We start from the raw sequence: 18,725 nt of genomic DNA on the forward strand, positions 1-18,725 counted from the left end.
TATACAATTATCATATTTTGAGGGGGGATTCATTGTCCCTAGAAAAAATAACAACAATATAGGTTTATAGTATTTTGAAGCACTCAAATGAAAAGTAACGTAAGCTAATTTTTACGAATAAAAAGACTTATTAAGCAAGTCTGCCCAAAAACGATTGATATTTCAAAGAAAGATTTATAGTGTGTTTATAGTAAACCTAAACCAAAATGCGTATAGATGCACATATCACTTCTAAATATTAAAAATCAACGATGTAACATTAATGCATTACTGTTTTCTCGAAAGAGATCGAGATGCGCTAATTACCTCATTCAAATTATATGACACTTAATTTTATTTTCAAAACACATTATAGTTCTATTAGTGTCGGGGCCTCGGTGGCCGAGTGGTCTAAGTAGTTACTACTGTAATCACTAGCCAGTCAACACTGAGGTTGTGAGTTCAACCCCCGCTCGTGCGGGTGTACTCGACTCCAATCTTAATTGACTAGGATTGTCAGTTTTCCTATCGAAGGTCGGTGGTTTTCTGCGGCACTCCGGCTTCCTCCACCAATAAAAACTGGCCGCCACGAAATAGCCCAAAAGCGGTGCTTAAAAGTGGCGTTAAAACACCAAAAAATCAAATCAAATCGTATTCAATATTTGAAAAAGTTTAGACTCTTTATTCAAACTAAAAGTAGTATAGAAGTATAGAAAGTGCCCGTTATGCAAATTTCGCGATTTTACAATAAATTGTAAACATCATTTTCACCTATCTAGTGACGGAAATAAAAACAAATTTATTAAAATTTGCAAATTAAAACAAATTCGAATTGTTGCTCTATTCGTACAATAATCACCAACAGTTATCTTAAGTTAAAAAATCAAATAGTTCTTTTACTTTTATGCAATCGCAAAAAACAAATGTTTGATCTAGATGTATAAGACGACAATGCTCCTTACATTTAAAACAGTATACTACAAATATCATAGTGTATGCAGAGCTTGGCAGATGCCCCATTACTGTGTCTGTAAAGTTCTGAATGATAAATTTTTGGAGTAGACGTCTTAATGGAAAAGAAATTAAATTTGTAGTGTATTATACAAACTTGTGTTTTTATATTATAATGATAACGGAATAGAAACTCAGAGGATATTATATATAAAAAAATATTTTTGATAATTGTGGTATGTCCAATATATGGAATGGACAGTTTGCTGATAAATGGGTGTCTAAATGTATTGAGCAAATACCCAAAGACCAGTTTTAACAACAATGCTTTGCTTTTGTTGCAGAATCGCCTACAACTTTATGCTATCGTATTTTTAACAATAATTTACAATTTGGAAAATACTTTTCATTTTTACCTTATAAATTCATTTATACAATATGCAAATATATATGTGGTAGTCACCACTTGCAGATTGAGTCTGGAAGGTGGCAGGGTTTACCCAGAGAAGACACAGTATGCCGTCATTGTGACTCAAACGACATTGGTGACGAGTACAATTACATTATGAATTGTGGAACATTTAAACTAGAAAGAAATTTTTACCGAACTACTGGTGGTCAATCCCTAATATTTATAAATTTAATCAACTGTTTAACTCATCAAATATTGTAATATTAGAAAAACTATGTAAATTTATCAAAGTTATGTGAAAGTCAGTCCTCCATGTTATTTTAATTGTATCGTTCACACATACAAGTAATAAATGTACCTTATAGTTATATTTATGTATGTTTTCTATAACTATGTAATTGTAGTTTTATGAGAAATAAACATGATAAAGTATTCGTATTCCTTTAAACTGTAAAAAACAGGAAGACAGCCTACGGGTAAAATATAAGTGTATATAATACCATAAAGTATTTAATCCTCATCCGTCTTTGTAAATGCAAAACTGGGGATTCTCTTTGATATTTACCTGAGAGATCATAAAAGACAAATGTGACTAGACTTTCAATGAAAAATGAAACAAAATTAAAAGAATTTTGTTTGTAGACGAGTAACAAATTGAATTAGGAAATTTGACCGAATGAATGAAATAAACTTTAAAAAATCAATGCACATCTTTCTAGTGGCAAAAAACACGCATATCGAGTTACGTAGATGAAAAAGAATAAGTATATTGATATAATAATTACTCTAAATAATTACGATGTCAATTTCATAAATTCAAGGATTATAACTAGAACACAACCTCAAACACGATTCATGATTTCCCATACATAAATTAAAACAGATTTATAATTTTTATCCTTAAATTTTATTCTGAAATACACAGGCATGGCTCTGACAGTTCAGCGAAAAATATTATATGAAACGCACGATGCTATTGATCGAAAACAAAGGTGAAAGATTCACATTGTAAAATCAGCCGCTGGACGTTATTTAGTAACTAATCAATATACGACGATACAATACACTCAATGTGTTTCTATCAATCATTTAATGATAATAAAAGACTTTTGAATGTAAAAGTATGAAAGAAATACATTTAATTTATTGTAATAACATGATTTTTTTTTAAACTGCTCCTGGTTATAAGTAACTGTCAGTTCATTGCGAAATTTCATAGCTCTTTTACAAATTCCGAAAAAAAACAAAGGAAAAGGAAAAATAGATCTTCCCATGAGTAAAATAAGAGTTCCCATGGGAAGAACAAATGTTCCCATGGGAAGAATAAATGTTCCCATGGGAAGAATAAATGTTCCCATGGGAAGAATAAATGTTCCCAAGGGAAAAAGATGTTTCCATGGGAAGAAAAAAATGTTCCCTTGGGAACAAAAATCCCCTTGGAAAATTTAAAATTTCCCATTGAAAGAAACTATTTACTAATGTTCCCATGGGAAATTATAGTTCCGATGGGCACTTTAAAATTCCCATGGGATAAGTACTTTTTCCGATGTGAACTTTAAATTTTCCCATGGGAACTTCCAATATTCCCTAAAATTTCCCATGGGAAATGTACTTTTAATCAGCTTTAGTGACAACAGTGACATGTTGGGACATATGGGACATTTTTTTTTTAATTATCTATCACTTGGCCAAAAAATATTTTTGATATCTTGTAAAACAACAAAGTCAGATTCTGGAATGGCATATTTGTCCCGCACAGTGTTGCTGTCTCCCAAGGATTACAATATTTTAGGAATTTTCTTTGCCATGAATTTCTTATAGCTCAGATAATTCTTTTTAACAAGCTGCATCAATGATGTTGTTTTTGAACACTATGTCCAGGGTGCTGTTCTTCAGAAAGTTGCCCGCCCTCCTTTTCCACCGCAGGACGTTTTATTTTTGCCCGCCCTCCTCTTTCACTGCAAGACGTTTGCATTACCCTCCCTCCTCTTCGACTGCAGCACGTTTTCGTTTGTTATTATTTTCCATTCCCAGATGAAATTTCCATCATGACATTTTGTCATATGTCATCAGACTGACTTTAAGCATGTTTTTGTTGACAGTTTGGACGGAAACATTGTTTTTCAAATGTGTTCACGTCATAGATATTTCTTTTATTAAAAAGTGAAGAAACACCTTAAACCCTTTTAGACATATTGAGACAGATTGCAAATGATAACACTGGCAGGCCACACAAACTTTCCTCGAGAAATATATATAGTACTGATGTTGAAATTGATTGGAGCATTCCCGTGTTTTACCAACATTTTCATAATTTGGTACAGAGGCCAACTCTAGATAATTGGAGAGTAAAAGTAGGAAACTGAGAAAAAATGGCTGTGGGTGCCATAGCCGGTACCTAAACCGAGATTTACAGGCCACTGATTGAGACTCATGAGCTTCATTTTTCAGGATATCAACATTTTCATCGCAAGTTGTTATCGATAATTTATGCAAAATTCGATGGTTTTGGAACATCAAAATGATGCGCAACAGCTTTCAATGATTGGGTCAATTGGTTGAAATGATGAGCTTGACTTTCCTGAAGGGATAGTTTTACTGGTTGATAAAATATATCCTTATAGATACCCTCTTTTGACATCATATACATGCCAACAAAGATAAAACCGGACAATTCAAAAGGGAGGTGTCGAAAAATTACTTTTTTTTGTAATTATTTCATCACAGAACAGAGTTATGGAGTTATGGGAAGTCTTTAGAGACATCCCAGGAGAAAACTATGACAAATTGCAAATATCTGTGCTGTTTTTGTATGCAGGCGTCACGATTGGTTTCGTTGATTTAAATAAAAATACATAGTTTGCGTTATTCGCTTTTCAACTTGTCAACATTGTACACTTTGAGATGGCCCCTATAGAATTAACTGTAAATGTCATCATCAATGTAAACATAAAAGTTTAAAACAGTTCTCGAAAATGTCTAATAAGTTTGTTTAAAGGTTCGATGAGTTTACAGGGATCACATAGTGATTTCCGCGCTTTTAGTACAATATTACCGTAAAATTTAGGACGTGAAATACCGTTTTTAATAATTTTTTTACAGGTACAGCCAAATTTACTAATCAAATCTTTGTATCTATGAAAGAATTTAGTAAAAGTTTTAAGTAATTTATGATAACGAAATCCCTGACTTAATAATTTACCAGTGATGCATTAATTACGTTCGTTAAAATCTATGACATCACTACACACACGGTCATAACGAACGAGTTGGGATATATAAACACCGTATGATGGAGCCAAAGGGACATCGTCGTCTAAAAAAGGAAAATTAACAATAGGGAATGAAAAATCGTCTCTTTTGTCGTCAATTTTAGAATGGAGTTTCCCTTTAGAAATTGAAATGTCTAAATCTAGAAAAGGACAACTACTGCTGTTTATGTTAGATTTATTTAAAGTAAGTTCATTTGGGTAAATTTCGGTAGTACTAGAACACACCCGCGACATCGCAGGTCCGTGACTGAAGTGAAGCTTGGATTTTTAGTATTCCTATTTATTGTCATCTGATAAAATCATTCTGATTGTTAGGTGCACAGTTTTAGAACTCTGCTTTAAAAATCTTTCTGTTTGAACCGGTCCTTGTTTTCTTACAACAATGAACTTACTATACATAAACTTGTTAAATAGTGTACTATAGTGTAAGATAGATAATAAAAAAAGTACTGGAAGAATTCCAAGTTCTCCTGATATAGGAGGGATTTCCAGAAGGTAACAGGTCACTACAACCGGAAATTTCCTGTGCTATAAACTATTGGTATCGGTATCGGATTCGACCCGGAACTTGTTAATTATTGGTTATATTAATTATGTGGAAAACAAAAGAGCCTGGAATGGTGTGACTTTAAAACAACACCATTGTCCTATATTAGTTCTATATCAGGTTGAATTCTTTGATTCATCGTTTTTGCGTCATGCCGGCTAACAAATTGGACCTCGTTATTTTAGTAGTATAGATATTTAGATAACTCTGGATTATTTAACGAAAAAAATATCATCAAGATAACGGTAGGTATTGTTGAATGTATCAACCAAATGTAAAAATGACCTGTCTTTACTGAGTTTGGTCATAAACTGAGATTCATAGCAATACAGGAATAAATCTGCTATTAAAGGGGCGCAATTAGTGCCCACAGGAATACCTACTACCTGTCGATACACTTTATCTCCGAAACGTACATATATGTTGTCCAGGAGAAAATTTAAAGCTTCAATCATATCTTCACATTTCCAGTAATTGTATCTAGCATACTTTCCTTTTTCGTTACAGAAAAAAGGCTTTAAACGAGTTACAGCAAATAAATTTGCAATGAGATTTTTCAAAAGACCATTTAATTAAATATGAAAACTTTTCTTGTTAAGATTGTGTGGAAGTGTAGTGTAGAGAGTAGAAAAATCATAACTGTCAACAGAATTAAAAGGACCATCAAAAGCACTTATTTTATTTAAAACCTCTAAAGAATGTTTAACACTTTCACTCCTGAATTTTATTTTTTCGCAGATTCCCTGGCCGAAATTTTATTTGCACGAGCCGTTTGCCTGACCGGAATTAATTTGACATGTGCTACAGCAAAAACGACCTCGTAGTTTTGATCATTGAAATCTCAGGAACTGTAGCGAATTGTGCTGTCAAATTTTGATATAATGTAGATAAATAACTAAGGTAGAGCGTCCATGAACTTTTCAAAGAGTAACCAGCAGTTTACCTTAAAAAGTGTGTCAATAACGTAGATTGATCGATTCGGAAGATATTTTTTGGCATTGCATCACCGTTTAACGCGTTGACTTGTGTTCGGCAATATATTTCAAGCAATCGAGTGTTTGAAAATACAATTTCTATGAGCCACTCAATCATTTAGCTGCAAAAACCGTTTCCTGACAAATATACTTGTAAATCTAGCCTGTCGTTAACGTAGATTTTGACCGCAACTTGTCTACGTTTTGGAAAAAAGAAAGATAACTCGAGCTCAATAACGGACAACAACTCTTCCAGACAAATTATATAAAATTCCCCACGTGTATGAGTCAATTGAAAATACATTTAACTGCAGCAATAATTGATAGGATTACTTTACTTTATGACTTAAAATCACTCCAGTAATGCATTAATTCTTCCAAAATAATTGAGATGAAGCTTTCCAATAAAAATCTCAAATAAAACAAAAGGATTGTAACCATGAAGTGCAATTTTTTTAAGACCTAAACCCATTAAATTTCCTATGAATGTGATCCGTTTCATGTGGGTAGTATAATATAAAAAACATTGAAACATAAATAAATGTACTACAGGTAAGTAAACTTTCGGCCGTTTCTCAAGGAAAAAAACCCTATTAAAAAAATATATATGAAAATTGTAAAAAAATAAAATCTGAACAATATAAGAGTAAACATTTATAATATATAAGACAATATGATATTGATAACTACATAAACTGATGTTTGTTATAGCAGTACAAAAAAATGACAAATGCTGACAATTCATTTTTATTTTTTTTATTTTAATCAAAGTTAAATTAGTTACCGTAATCGCAGTAGAAGTAAAGAAGATTTTTCTCCTCATGATATGCAAACAACTACACAATAATTTCTAATCATGATATACACACAGGCAGCTGCAAGTCACTGAAAGCTAGACATTTGAATTATATGTTTTCCTGCAGAATGCTTCAGTTGTTAAATACATTTAAGGAAAACTACACCAGTAAGTAGGTGAGCTGATAGTGTCCGATAACATTTGGAAGCGGTGAGATCTGTTTCATTTTCAGTTTATCATTATGGGTTGAATGGGAGAGTTTATATCAAAAATCAATTTTCAAATTGAGTGAGAACATGGAGAATAATGGAAACTGAGATTTTTTTATTTTTCTGTTTATGTTGTTGGGTTGAATGGGAGGGTCTGCCAAAAAAAATTACTTTAGTGGGGTTGTTATTCTATTTCCAGTCTATTTATTAATCGATTGTTTGCCTGACATCCAGCAGCAAATATTACTTACATATAAGCCTAGACATTAATGTGATATGAAGATTACCTGCTTTGTACTAGTCCAATACGGTGTTTAAATTTAACAAGCTGGCTTACAAGGTCACAAGAAGACCCTACTCTATTCACATTATTCTGACTCCAAATTGATCAGTCTTTTCTCTTACTCCATACTGTTATATGCTTGGGTTCTGAGGGAAGCAGCAAATATCATTTTAAGTGTTTTTTATTTTTTAACCAAAGGAGGTGTTTTTCCAGTGTCAAAAATTGTTGTTATCAAGCATAAACCAAGTGAAAAATTATCAAAAACGTGGTAATATTTGCATATCAACTGCATAAATGAACAAGACATCTAGAATATAGTAGTGATATACATGTGTTATGTCAAGAAGACTCGGTAGACTCCAAAACCTATTGCCAAAGAAAATGTGCACCCTCCAAAAAAATGTGGGAACAAGACTTGGTCTGGAAATCGATTCACATGTATAAGATTTATGAAATAACTTTTCATATGGCAAACAACAAATGCTTTCCCATTTCTAAATTGAACTTGTTTGTACAACATCAACAGCTGCAACCATGATCCTAGTCTACTGATATGGATAGATTTTTATTAAAAATGCTTACATGTTGCAAAATAGGCAAAACGTTTTAAACAAATTGTAATATAACTTTAGGCACCGGTCAATCATCTTTTGTGTTTGTGTGCAACTTGAGAGGGATGGGTTTTCCTTCATAATTTTCCAATTTTCCAGATAATAAAAAAAACACAATTGTTTTTGGTAACATACAGGAACACTATTTTTTATATAAAATACCCCCCCCCCCCAAAAAAAAAAAAAAAAAAAAAACCTCTGAAGATTCATCAGTAGTAGAAACTGCCGTATAATTTTTCAGTTTGGAAAAAAAGAATTTCACTTCCCTTCTGAAACAAATATATATTTTTTCACTTCCCTTCTGAAACAAATATATATTTTTTCACTTCCCTTCTTAAACAAATTTTTTCAACAAAATGAGAATGAAAACAATTTGTCATATAAAACAAATCATCTTGTCCTCATTTAAATTCTTTTTTACTGCCAACTGAATTTGTTCCTCTCCCTCCCCCCCCCCCCTTCGGTCCCCCCCCCCCCCCCCCAAAAAAAAAAAAAAAAAAAAAACCAAAACCTTAACTTATGTATGCTCACCTAAAATAAAGACTTTTAAACACCTCTGTTAGATAAGGTAAATCATGGAATATTATGTATTCTCGATTTAAATATGAATAAAATTGAAGCATATTGTCTCATCTTTCAAAACCCCTTTTCTGTTAAATAATAACACACTGAGATGCACCAATACGTGTTTTTATTAACCGCACTATTTTTAGACTCAGTTGTCAATTTTGTTAATATCCGGTTCTATTTTCAATGAAAGTGGACTTTCGTTTTCTCGACCTTCAGACGACCAATGTGCTTTTCGTTGACAAGAAATAAAACCTGTAGCACCACAGCCTCCCCAAAGTGTATATAATGACAGTAAAAACTCTTATCCATTCGGTAATGAACGATTGACTGTCAAACGGCAGAGAAATAAAAAGTTACAGTCGTGCACCTGCTGACGACAAAGTCTCGATTTCGTGTTGTTTCACTATTATCCCTCTCACAACTCCAAAATATACGTACATATATTACTTTTGTACAAATTCAACTACTTTCATGACCGCAGGTTAAGTTTTCTAAACGTTTCAACTCGAAATGAAACACTTGACAGCGAATATTTTTGATTCCGTCATTTTGTTACGTCACGAGTTTTTTTCTCTCAACATTCTTTGAAAAAAACATTGTGTTTGACAGCGTAAATACGCCCGATACGAATATATGGAATGCATTTCATGTTTATTTCTGGATCAACTATGTCAAGAAATTCTTTATAACGTTATTTTTTCTGTTTGCATTGTGACTGTCTAAAAATAGAAATTTGTGTATCCTTAAGGATACATTCGGCATCTGCACCGGTGTGCCAAAAAGATAATTTCGGCATGCGCACGAGGGTACCAAAAGGATACATTCTGTATGAAAGGGTTTAACACTCCAAAAATAATTAATACCATTATTTTCATAAGCTTAATTACAAAAGAAATAACAAGTTCTTTGATAGTAGTAAGAGAGGTAGATAGAAGCACTGACAGATTAGTAGTAGAACACTTACTAGATGTGGAGATGAAACGAAATTTAAATGGTTGTTTGTGTAATTTAGGTAAAAGAGGGACAAAAGATACAAGAGGGACAGTCAAACTCATAGATCGAAAACAAACTGACAACGCCATGGCCAAAAATAAAAAGACAAACAGACAAATAATAGATGAAACAACATTAAAAACTAAAGACTAAGCAACACGAACCCCACCAAAAACTGGGGGTGATCTCAGATGCTCCGGAAGGGTAAGCAGATCCTGCTCCACATGTGGCACCCGTCATGTTGCTCATGTTATTACAAATCTGGTAAATAGTCTAATTCGGTAAGTCACATTCGTGAAAAGGGAAGGGTATTGTAGTTACTACATAAGGAACATATCCAATATCATCTGTGAAACGGTTATTCAATAACGGTCAACCAACTCGTGATGGCGTCCGTAAAATTTACGAAGGGATGATTTCAACTTCACCATTTGGAACTCTTGGTTTAAAAGCTTCCTTGTGAGCAGCAATCATCTATCAAGGAAATCATGATAGGAAACACAAGCCCGGGAATATCGTATCAATTGGGAGATATATACTCCGTATGCAGGCGCTGCTGAAATGTTGCTACATAGAAATGGAAAGTTCACAATGAGAAAGCTGAAATCATCTCTTTTGTCGTAATGTTTTGTTTTCAACCGACCCTCATTGTCAATTTCTAGATGTAAGTCAAGATATGAGGCATACTTAACTGTATCTGTAGTATTCTTTATCTCTAGTTCGATGGGATAGATTCGTTCAACATAGTCACCAAATTTTGTATTATTTAGTGAGAGAACACCATCTATATAGCGGAACGTAGAGTTAAAGGACATTGCTAACTTCTTATCTTTCTTCCTAAGAAGTTCCTGTATGAAGTCAGTCTCATAATAATAAAGAAACAAGTCGGCAAGAAGAGGGGCACTATTGGTTTCCATTGGAATTCCGACAGTCTGTTAAAAAACACGTCCTCCAAACGTAATCAAATATGCTGTCAATCAAGAAATCAAGCATCTTGATAATGTCAGTTTCAGATAATTTTTTGTTTGAATCAGAGATACTTGTATCTACGTTCGCCATTCTTTTTAATGAAACAAAGTAATACCAACTCTTTCAATTTGTCTTTTAGTTTGGAATGGGGAATACTTGTGTAAAGTGTAGAAAAGTCAAATGTTTTAATACTATTGCAAGATGAGAGAGTCTTAGATTGTATGTACTCTAAAAGATCTTTGGAATTTTTTAGTATCCACATCTCATTCACGCCACTTCTAGAATAGGCAGTTTCACAATTTCAACAGTTTCAAAGCCCGGCTTTGATTGCTGATTAAATAGATGTTAATAATTTAGAAAGAGGTTTCGTGGGGCACTTGGAAGACCCAGCAATATACCGTTGTTAGATTAGGTAACCAGTACATAGTCGGGACATTCAAATGTTCGGAAGAGTCTTGAAACTGGGTAGTGTCAGTGATATGCTTGTTTACAATTTGACTCTCTGCGGACCATACGGACCTGAATGTAGAAGAATTGATAATTCCGTTTTGGAGAACTTCCGTATAGTATATGCGTCACACTACTACTACATTATTGGCTGCTTTGTCTGCCGGTACGAACACATGTCAAACCGCTGCGAGTACTTGGAGTTTATTTTTATTCTAGAAATGGGTATATCATGGACCCTATTATTAAAATAGAATTGTTATCAAAATGAGATATACGAATATCAACAGTATTCATTATTTTATTCAAATAACTGTCTAGAGATTTTTATCAGATTTATCACGTTTACACCAATTTCTACATGAGGCAGACAGAGCGTTTTTAATGACCTGACGACACTATTTCCAATCTATAATAGATGGATGACGATATTTAGGTCCTTCGACGATGTTGATGTCTCCTGTAATGACATGACCATAGGGAACATATCTAAAACTAGATGTTTCACAGTCTCGAGTGGAAGGAGCATTATTTTCTATATTGACGTCTGATGTAACTGACGTATAATTAAAAATCAAACTTCTGCTTTTTTTTTAAAGGAATACGAAATACTAGGTGGTTCTGTATTATCAAAATATGGAGGTATTTGGCTATATCGTTTATGATTATAAAGTTTATTAGATATCTTGAAGTTAGAATAAATAGTAAAACGGCTTGCCATAAGTTTCACTTTGGATACATGTTAGTTCTCTTATTTTATCCATATTCAAAATTAATTTTAAGCAAAAATATTTTTATTTGTATATATTACTGTTTTATATAATATAAGCAGTAGAGGAAATTTACTTTTAACATATACGTAATTAAATGTAGAAAATAACACTTGTTCGAGGAGCACTTTGGGTGTACATTATAATTTTCAAAACTATTTGGATTACTCCGTTACAATATCATTTTCTGGATGAGATTTTTTTTTATACCGGAGTTTACTACAAGATTAAACAACCTGCGATCAATTTAACAAAGCATCTTACGAGAAAAATTACTCTCAAGTCATGAACATTTAAGGAATGACTGTAATATTTTTTCTGTCTATGAAGAAATAACATCAAAAATGTGGTACACACTGAATAACCCGCGTTGCATGTTTTTTAAAAGTGTGAACCATATTTCCTTAAAATTTTATTCTAAATTACATTTTTTTAATGAGTAAATCATATGAAAACGTTGACGTCACGGTCCCATGACAAAATAATGTCTATGAGCTGATAGACAAATACTTTCAGCCAATCAGAAGACGTGCAACATCCAAAATTAAATTATTTCAGACTGTAGAACTTGCAATCAATTTTTCTGAAAAGACCCCCTGGATTATGACATTATACTATCGTTTGTAATAATATAGTTTTATCAATTATGCAATAAGCATTCGTTACTTTAAACAATTTTTTGCAATATATTTCATATATAAGACTTATTTTTTCTAAATAGAGATAAACAAAAATATTGTAAGGTAGGTTTTGGTTGGGTTGTTGTCAACTTGATACCAATAGAAGCAAAAATAAAGTCGGGTTTATTTTGTTATAATTTAATCTTGGATGTAACACGTCTTCTGATTGGCTGACATTTTTGTTTGTCTATCAGCTCATAGACATAATTTTGTCATGTGACCGTGAAGTCATCAACGTTATTTCATGATTTACTCCTTAAAAATGGAATTTAGAATTAAATAAGTACTAACCTAAAAAAAAATATGGTGCACACTTTTAAATAATCCGCTATGCGTGTTTTTCAGTGTGCACCACATTTTTGATGTTATTTCTTCATAGACAGAAAAAATTATTACAGTCATTCCTTAAATATCTTTTATGGTGAAGCGTTTTCATTTTTTGATGATGCAAACACAACTATTTTAATCAGAAATTTGCTATAGTTTCAACCAAGTTATTTTGCTCACCTGTTGAAAAACTGGCACCCAAGTAAAAACCCACTGTTAGATATGCTTACTCTTCGGGAGCATCTGAGATCACCCCCTGTTATTGGCGAAGTTCGTGTTGCTCAGTCTTTAGTTTGTTATGTTGTGTTTTGTATACTGTTGTTTGTCTTTTGGTCGTTCTTCGTTTTTTTACGCCCGTTTTTGGGACATATTAGGGTATTATGGTATACCATTGTCCATCTGTCTGTCCGCCCGTCCGTCAATAACTCAAAAACACTTTCACCAATGTTCATGAAACTTTGGCGAATTGTTTATATCTATTGACGTAAGCCCCCTTTCGATTGTGATAAATTTTAGATTTTCTGTTTCCGAGTTTTGGAGTATTGGGACTTTATTCATAAAAAGGGGGAATTTTCCTGTTTTCGAAAAATAACTAAAAAATGCTTTGAGCAGTTTTCTTGAAACTTTGGTTACTTGTTTATATCTACTGAAATTAGTTCCCTCTTGTTTCTTTGTTTCTTTTTTAATTTCTGAAATGACGTTGAAAACTGTCAAATTTTCACACTTCAGACGGTTATAGAATTTTAAACGTTCATAAATCGAAGCCACAAAACTTAGTTGAACTTGAGGTAGCCTTAAGGGTGCCAAATTATGTTTTGTGTAATGTTGTTTGTCTGTTTGTCTTTTTTCTTTTTTAGCCATGGCGTTGTCCGTTTATTTTTAACTTATGAGTTTGAATGTCCCTTTGGTATCTTTCGCCACTCTTTTACCTAGTATATATATAGGCGCCCTTCATAAGTTGCGCTGGTTGAGTACTCATTTAGCTAAGCTGCTAGAGTAGCTTACTAATCCAGGGGCCAAGGGTTCAAAATCTGACTGGAACTCTTTTGGAAGGTTAAATGGATAAATCTGTAAAATTACAATTAATGTATAACTATATAACCTCCACGCTGATTAACTTCTTCCAGCTTTCTTGATGATACATACTTTTCTTTAATTACAGATGCCAGCCCAGTATTTCTGGACAGGTGGATATAAAGTAAACTACGAATGGACTTGGGGCGTTAATCCGTTTAAGTTACCTTTTGTTGCTCCTAATTGGGCCTACAGACAACCTAACGGCGAAATTTCAGGAGAATGCATAGCAGTCAATAAACTCGATAAAAAGATGTACGACGAACGTTGTGAATCGAGATACAAATATGTCTGCAAGGAATGAGTATAGGCCTAGGGATTCAAACTATGTTATTAGAATACAATGTAATTTTGATTGAAATAAAAAGATATTATTATATTTCTTTATATTCTTAAAGCAGATGTACAGTATATGGTAATCAGATGATGTGTGCATCCTTTATTAATTTCAAAATTATGAAAACCTTGCATCGAAAATGACTTTACATTTCAGTTCAAACTTGTAAATATATAATAGAGATTTAAAGGCAACTTCGGTATGTAACTTGTAATTAATATTAAAAGTAAACTAATATTTTTTAAATCATTCCCAGCAAACCCACAACATTTTAAAAACATTTTTTAAATGTCAGATGGACGTCTCTCACAAAATATTTCAATAAGATATCATTTAAACATAAAAAAAAAATGTTTATTTTATTGTTCTTGAAATGTTTTATTTCTAACATTTAAGTAAAATGTTTTTACAACATTAACAAAATATTATTTGCTAATATCTTTTATTCATGTTCTCAAACATTGTTCTAAAATATCCCTTAGATATTTCATAATATAAAAAAATAATATTTTCTTCAATTGGTATTTTATATTTTAACAACATTTAAAGTAAATATTTTCCAAATATCAAAAAAAAAAAACATTCTGCAAAAAAATGTTTTACAGAAAATATAGTTTTGCTATTTGCATAAAATGTTTTATAACGTAAAATTAAAATGTTTTACATAAAACATCTGAAAAATATTAGCTAAATTTTTTCTATAAAATATTCTGACATACACATTACTTAATAGTCTTACTGATATTTTATTCAACATTTACGGATATAAAAATAACATTTTATTTAAACTTTATTCAAAACCTCACAAACAACGTTGTGTGGAATTAACTCGTTTTTTGGGATAATATATAGTACTACATTTCATCAATATCATGACAAGCAAGATACTATGGTTGAAATCCTTAATTGATATCTTGAAGATCCTTGAAGTCAGATTTTATTCCTTCTTATATTAAAATTCAAAAGAGTCAACATTTAATTAAGTAATAATGTATTAATAAACAATCACCTTTCTTTAATGTTTATTCATTTCGTTCGTGTATATTTTAGAAATTAAGAAATGAAAACTGTAACTGTAATAAGTTCAATTTTCGTATCGTTTATATGCCTCACGGAAAACCGACCTTTTCCGGAATCGACTTTTGTTTTATCACCGGAAATGATTTTGAAATTTGAATTTCGAAACAAAGACAGGATATCAACAAAGAGAGCCAAGAAAATTGTTTGATACGCGATATATACTTACTTGGTAAGAATGATTAATCTGTTAAGATGAAACTTGTGCATTCATTGTGTGTGTTCAGTCATAATCGGAACCAAATTACATCTGTTTCTGGAGGTGCAGATCAAGGTTTTGAAAAAAGGGCGGCCCCTGCCCAAGGAAAGCAAACGTTTGGAGTGATACTTGTAAATAGTCTATACATTTATCTTATAAGTAGCTCCATAAGAGTGTCGGGGTCCCTAAATCCGCCAATGTTCAAGCATCTACGTACACCAATTATGAATTTGTTCATTGATTTAAAAAAAATATAAGGATATGTGGCTTGTGTGTTTGATTGCCAATACACCTTATCGCTATTTGTCCGCCATTACTGGCCATGGACATCACAAAAGTTCCCGTAAAATGTTGACGTCATATTAGAAAATATTTGACACCACACTTGAAAGTAATACACCTTATCGCTATTTGTCCGCCATTACTGGACATCGCACAACTGTCACAAGTTTCCTTAAAATTTTGACGTCATCATAAAAAATATCTGATGCCACAATGGAAAAGTGATTGTTGTTGGACGTCAACAGTTCAAGCAGGATAGATTCTCGGGTCAAGCGGGAATAGCTATAAGGTGTATTATTGTATGACGTATGCTGACGTAAAAAGTTCAAGCGGGACAGATTTCCAAATACTTAAATAGCAATAAGGTGTATGAGACAGCTATCCACCAGAATTTAAATGACTTGGATAAAAGAAATTATAGGTCACTGTACGGCTTTCAAAACCAATGCCATATAGTCTACTTTGAAGCCTTGACAAACAAATGTTAAATTTTTCTCAACACAATTGAAACAAAACAACTAACTGCCTACATTAAATACACATTATGAAAAAGAAATTTGACAGACTTTAACCAACAGCAACTATTGCAATAAGCATGACTCAATACCTTGTTTCGGAGCCACACAAACAAGTTACAATAACACTAATATAAGCACCATTTGAATATGGAGATTTTTTTTCTAGTAAAATCAGTGTATGTATGTATTTGCAAAACAGTAAATTCAATTTCCCTTAACAGCTTAATGAACATTACAAAGACTATGTAAGACTTCAGTACAAGCAAGATAATATAAACTGTTGCTTAAAATTATATTTATTGCTTCATACACACAATGTACATACAATGTATCTTTTATTTTTTAAGAGGAGCTAAAAGAAAAGCCACAAAGGACAAGTTCAAAATGCAGGTTTACAATTTGGAAGTGGCGCAGGTTATTTGGAATGTCTACAACCTTTCAGGAGGATTTTTTTTTGAAGTAAGATTTTCAAACAGAATTACTGTTATTCCATATTTTATTCAAATATTTAGCATAAACAATGCATTACATTCAAGATTAAGGGCATACAATACAGAAAAGATATCTGGATATTTGAATAAATTATTTTTTTTGTGACAAAATAGAAACAAGTTGTTTATTTAAATCAATCTTTTAGTCCAACAGTGTGCTTTCATAAACAACATATTTGCTTTCCTTTGAAGTATTTCAAATACATATAAACAACATCTGTGTGTTTCTCGGAAGTTAAGTTATATTATTATCATCATTGCGAAAACAATGCTTAACACTTCAATAAGTTATTATGTGCCTATAGTATACTTCTAGGGCTGTATCATATGCCCTTAGATGCAAATGACAAGTTATAAAACTATGTCACCCTACAGAGTTTAACACTGAAAAAGGACAATAAGATGTTTAATGACATTATGTAGCAGGGCTTTTTAAAGGCCCCTACATGATACAATGCATTTAATGAAAACTAAAAAAAAACAAGAAAAACAACAGCCTGATTTATACAAAACAATAAAAGAAAAAAAAATATGATAGACAACAATCAACGAGTATAATGAAATAAGACTCTTGACTGGACTCATATCTAGTCTAAAGTTTTTTATGTGTTTTTTTTTAATAACTAAATGAAGTTCAGCGTGGCATATTGCTCTCTCTTAACACGGTCAGCCATTTATCGTCCTCTTCCGACAGATTATCATCGTTATTTGTTTCAAAACTTTAAAGTGGAGGGGATGTATATTCTTCAGGCAACATGAATCGTTCTATAATAAAGGAATGTGCAAGAAGTTTATATATGAATGTAAGAGTAATTTTTTTTTTCAGAAGCATGGCACAGCAAGAAAAAGATATAAGACACTACAAGACATTCCAAGTGATTTTGAATAAGACAATTGATTGACTTTTTCAATGTATTCTTAAATAAATCAAATAGTTGATGTAAAATGGTGTTTTGTTCTCATCTCTTCAGCCAATTATCAATGATTATTGACTTAAGATGTAACCCTATTAGAAGTGTAGCGTTTTAGTTTAGAAAGAGAAGTTGTATTGAAAAATCTGAATTTGGGACAAGTTTTAGTCAATGTAACTTGAACTTGAAAATGTGTATAATGTTTGCATAATGTCCAATGGCATATATGTCATGCATGTTCGGGTTGACATATGCATGATGTGTATAAGATAGGTAATAAAAGTTGAGAGTGAAAAACTAATTATTATACTATTGTGGTTGGAATGTGGGCTTTCTTGCACTGTTTGTCGTCTGTCCACCTATACTTGTCGGATTTTGTCCAACAAATATTTTCATCACTGTTTTTCCCAAAACTGCTGATAAAGATGAGTTCATATTTAATGAGCTGCTTGATAGTGATGAACTGTGATGTGTGAACCTCACCTGTTTCCTGTTTGCATATACATTGTATTTCAAAATGTTGAATGTTCTCAAATTTTTCATTACTTTAATTAGTAATGCTGATGAACAGAATGACTTCATATTTGGTAAGTGGCTTGACCATGGTGAGTTGTGTCTGCCATTTTGGATGTGTCAAAATTTGTAGATACTTCTTGTTTTTAGAGACTTTGAATTGTGAATTTCATATGCTTAGAAAAACAACTGATTTATTCTTGTTTGTATATAGAATTAATCACTGTGTATAAATTAATTTCACTAATGATTTGTTATTTAAAAAAGCAGGAAACTCAATCAAAAGTACAGAAATTTTTATATTGATATGATCTAGATATCAACCAAAAACATCTTCTTAAAACATTTTGAAAACATTTTTTAGGCACAGTCTCACTTGCAAGAAAACATCCAAAAAACCTTTTTATAACATTATACAATTATGGCCCGTTGAAAAGGTGAATATCCAAAATTGTCAACACGAGAAGGTTATTTCACTGAGGGCGCAGCCCGAAGTGAAATAATTTTTAAGGGTTGACAATTTTGGATATTCA

At 32.2% G+C, this 18,725-nt stretch overlaps 1 protein-coding gene and 1 long non-coding RNA gene across 2 annotated transcripts in view; both read left to right on the plus strand.

Moving 5' to 3' along the window:
• The window catches only part of LOC127721349 (lithostathine-2-like), a 178,872-nt gene extending 164,645 nt beyond the window's left edge, over nt 1–14,227 (plus strand). Inside the window, exon 6 of the mRNA XM_052228098.1 lies at nt 13,953–14,227. Within this exon, the coding sequence (XP_052084058.1) occupies nt 13,953–14,168 (216 nt within the window). The 3' untranslated portion in view covers nt 14,169–14,227. The remainder of the gene's footprint in view (nt 1–13,952) is intronic.
• A 2,243-nt stretch (nt 14,228–16,470) lies between these two features.
• Nucleotides 16,471–17,714, plus strand: LOC127722381 (uncharacterized). Its single transcript, XR_007991711.1, has 2 exons — nt 16,471–16,736; nt 17,595–17,714. It is a non-coding gene; the product is annotated as an uncharacterized LOC127722381 (long non-coding RNA).
• The last annotated feature ends 1,011 nt before the right edge of the window (nt 17,715–18,725 follow it).

Source organism: Mytilus californianus, unplaced genomic scaffold, assembly GCF_021869535.1.
Source record: "Mytilus californianus isolate M0D057914Y unplaced genomic scaffold, xbMytCali1.0.p SCAF_12, whole genome shotgun sequence".
Taxonomy (NCBI): domain Eukaryota; kingdom Metazoa; phylum Mollusca; class Bivalvia; order Mytilida; family Mytilidae; genus Mytilus; species Mytilus californianus.